This window comes from Echinops telfairi, unplaced genomic scaffold (assembly GCF_000313985.2).
Source record: "Echinops telfairi isolate 266 unplaced genomic scaffold, ASM31398v2 ScPeMD7_655;HRSCAF=1070, whole genome shotgun sequence".
Taxonomy (NCBI): domain Eukaryota; kingdom Metazoa; phylum Chordata; class Mammalia; order Afrosoricida; family Tenrecidae; genus Echinops; species Echinops telfairi.
In genome coordinates, this window is record NW_022104553.1 from 17,001,044 (window position 1) to 17,003,995 (window position 2,952).

A 2,952-nucleotide genomic window follows, 5' to 3' on the forward strand; every position below is an offset into this window, starting at 1 on the left:
CTGAGGGAACTCTCTGTGTCCCCTCTGTCCCAAGGTGTTTGCTCCCTGGTCCTGGTCGTGCTGAGCCTGTGGCCCAGCAGTGTGTTGGCCCTGGGCCCACCGCCTGGACCCCCGAGAATACCCCCAGACCCTCGAGCAGAGGTGGACAACATCGTCCTCATGACCCGAGCCCTGCTGGTGGACGCTCGACAGCTGGTGGCGCAGTTGGTAAGGGCTGGGAATCGTGGGTCAGGAGGGGGCAGAGGGGACAGAGGAGACAGGCCAGGGCAGGAGGTCGGGGCCAAGGTGGAAGGGGCAGACCTGAGACCTGGTGACAATGATGTGAAGCCACACATGGGACCCCCAGAGAGAGAGGCTGAGCCTGGGTGTGGCCGAGACGCCACCCAGAGAGCTGGTGGGGGTGGAGGTCGGAGTCTTTGAGGGGCTGACACCCAGGGACGCCAGCACAGGGGCTCTGGGAGGGAAACTGAGGCAGAAAGAGCAGCAGGGGACGAGAGCCAACCGGGAGATGTGAGGCTGGCGATGAAAGGGGAGGGATGAACAGAGAGAGCTCCGAGCTGGGCAGGGGGGCGGTGGCCAGGTCCCCCTTACATCTGTTTTCTCACCAGAGGGACAAATTCCCAGCCGCCGGGGACCACAGCCTGGACACCCTGCCCACCTTGGCCATGCGTGCCAGCACGCTGGGAGCCCTGCAGGTAAGGGTGGGGTCAGAGTTGGAAGTGACCCTGGACATTGGGCGGGAAGGGCCTCGGGGGCCACTTGTCTCTACCACTTGTCCCCTCCGCCCCCAGCTCCCAGGAGTGCTGATGCGGCTGCGGACGGACCTACTGTCCTACCTGCAGCACGTGCAGTGGCTGCGTCGGGCAGGGGCAGGGGTCCCTTCCCTACGGGCACTGGAGCCTGAGCTGGGCAACCTGCAGGTTCGGCTGGACCGCCTGCTGCACCGGCTGCAGCTCCTGGTAAGACCCCAGACCCTGGCACCCTCCCCGGCCCAGGATTCCAGATCCTAAACTCTGGCCCTGAAAAGCCACACTCCATTCCACACTCCACACTCCCGTTCTGAGACACCACCCACCCTGTGACCTCAAGGTCCTTAAGACTTGTGACCCTACACTTGTTATCGCTGGCCCTGCAACCCCCAGCTCTGTAGCCCCAAGGTCTTGTGATCTCATGACCTTAGCCCACGAGATCCCATATCCTACAAAACCTGTGCTGACACTACAGATTCTCAGACCAAAATCCCGAGACCCCATGGACTAGCATCCTACAACCCCGAGATCATAGATTCTAAGACCTGTCCTAGAACTATAGACCCGATGTCTGAAGATCCCCAAACCCAAGACCCAAACCCTTAGGGTCCAGACCCTCTGCCCAGTTTGGAGCCCCTGGCCCCAAGACTCCAGCCCGACCACCCAACCATAGAGACCCCAGATGCCAGCTCTCACCTAGCTTCCAAGATCCTGTTGTTGTTAGTCTGTCCACCCATGGCGACCTTGTGCAGCACAAAACGAAATACTACCTGGTCCAGTGCCACCTTCACACTGGTTCCTATGCTCCAGTCCATCACTGCAGTTACGGTCAGTTCATCTGATGGAGGGACCTCCTCTTTTTCCACTGCCCCTCTACTTTACCAAGCACGATGCCCTTCTCCGGGGACTGGGCTCTGCTGACCACATGTCCAAAGTGTGTAAGACAAAGTCTTGCCATCCTTGCCTCGAAGGAGCACTCTGGTTGTACTTCTTCCAAGACCCTAGCCTTTTCTTGAAGACCCTAACCTCAATCCCCCCACCCCTCCCAAATTCAACCCGCTGGTCTTCTCTCTCTCCGTAGATGGCCCGCCTGGCCTTGCCCCAGCCGTTCCCAGACCCCCCGATGCCCCCACTGGCCCCTCCTGCCTCAGCCTGGGGGGTTGTCAGGGCGGCCCACGCCGTCCTGGGGGGCCTGCACCTCACGCTGGACTGGGGTGTGCGGGGCCTACTGGTGCTGAGGAACCGGCTGTGACCTGGAACCGGAAGTTGCGAGCCTAGAACCGGATGTCGCGACTCGGGAAGCCGGCGTGGCGAGCGCCCTTCAAAGTCACATCTTATTTATTTATTTATTTAGGGGATGGGGGGCGGGGAGGCCGTGTGGCAGCCAAGGGACCATCCACGCCCCACGCCCCCCAACCATCTCCCCCTAGTTAGACCTGGGTGGGGGAAGCATCTGTGCCTTATTTATACTTATTTATTTGAGGAGGTGGGAGGCAGAGGGGCACCTGGCTCCCTAAGGAGGTAGGAACAGAGAGCCTGGAATCTTGGGGTGGTGGGGGCCCTAAGGAAGTGGGCATAGAATTCCAGGATTCTTGGGTCTCTAGGAAGCCCGGCCCCTGTGTCCCCTCCCACTGGCTCCCACTCCTTGAGCCCTGCGCAGTAACTATTATTTATTATACACGGACTTTGTTGTTGTTGAGATGGGAGCGACAGGGCCTGAGTTTTTGTATTGGGGCGGGGGGAATGAGATGCCTTTGCAAGATGATCAAATTAAATTTGTCATATTCTACCTGTCTGAAGTGATGTATCCCTTGGAACTGGGATGCTGGGTGCTGAATGCCGGAGTGGGGCAGGCGGTGTGTTAAATGCACAAAGCTGGGGAAAGGGGGCTTTGGTGGTTGGAGAGGCTGTGCACTCTCAAACTCGCTCTAAACTCACTGCTTTCAAGTCACTTCTGATGCACAGCGACCCTGTAGGACAGGTTAGAGCTGCCCCTGGGGGCTCCTGAGACTGTCCATCCTTCCAGAATCGGACAACCTCCTCTGTCTCCTCTGGAGCAGCTGGTGGGTTCAAACTGCGGACCTTGCAGTGAGCAGGCCAACAGTCCACTCTGTGGGGAGACAGTGTTGTTTGTTGTTGGGAGGGGCTGTCGAGTCGGTTCTGATGCATCGTGATCCCAGCACAGCAGACAGAAGCACTGCCT

General features: G+C 59.1%; 1 protein-coding gene across 1 annotated transcript in view; it reads left to right on the forward strand.

Moving 5' to 3' along the window:
- IL11 (interleukin 11) overlaps nucleotides 1–2,001 on the forward strand; it is a 6,006-nt gene extending 4,005 nt beyond the window's left edge. Inside the window, exons 2-5 of the mRNA XM_045292382.1 lie at nucleotides 35–207; nucleotides 609–695; nucleotides 792–959; nucleotides 1,831–2,001. Coding sequence (XP_045148317.1) covers nucleotides 35–207; nucleotides 609–695; nucleotides 792–959; nucleotides 1,831–2,001 — 599 coding nt within the window. The remainder of the gene's footprint in view (nucleotides 1–34; nucleotides 208–608; nucleotides 696–791; nucleotides 960–1,830) is intronic.
- The last annotated feature ends 951 nt before the right edge of the window (nucleotides 2,002–2,952 follow it).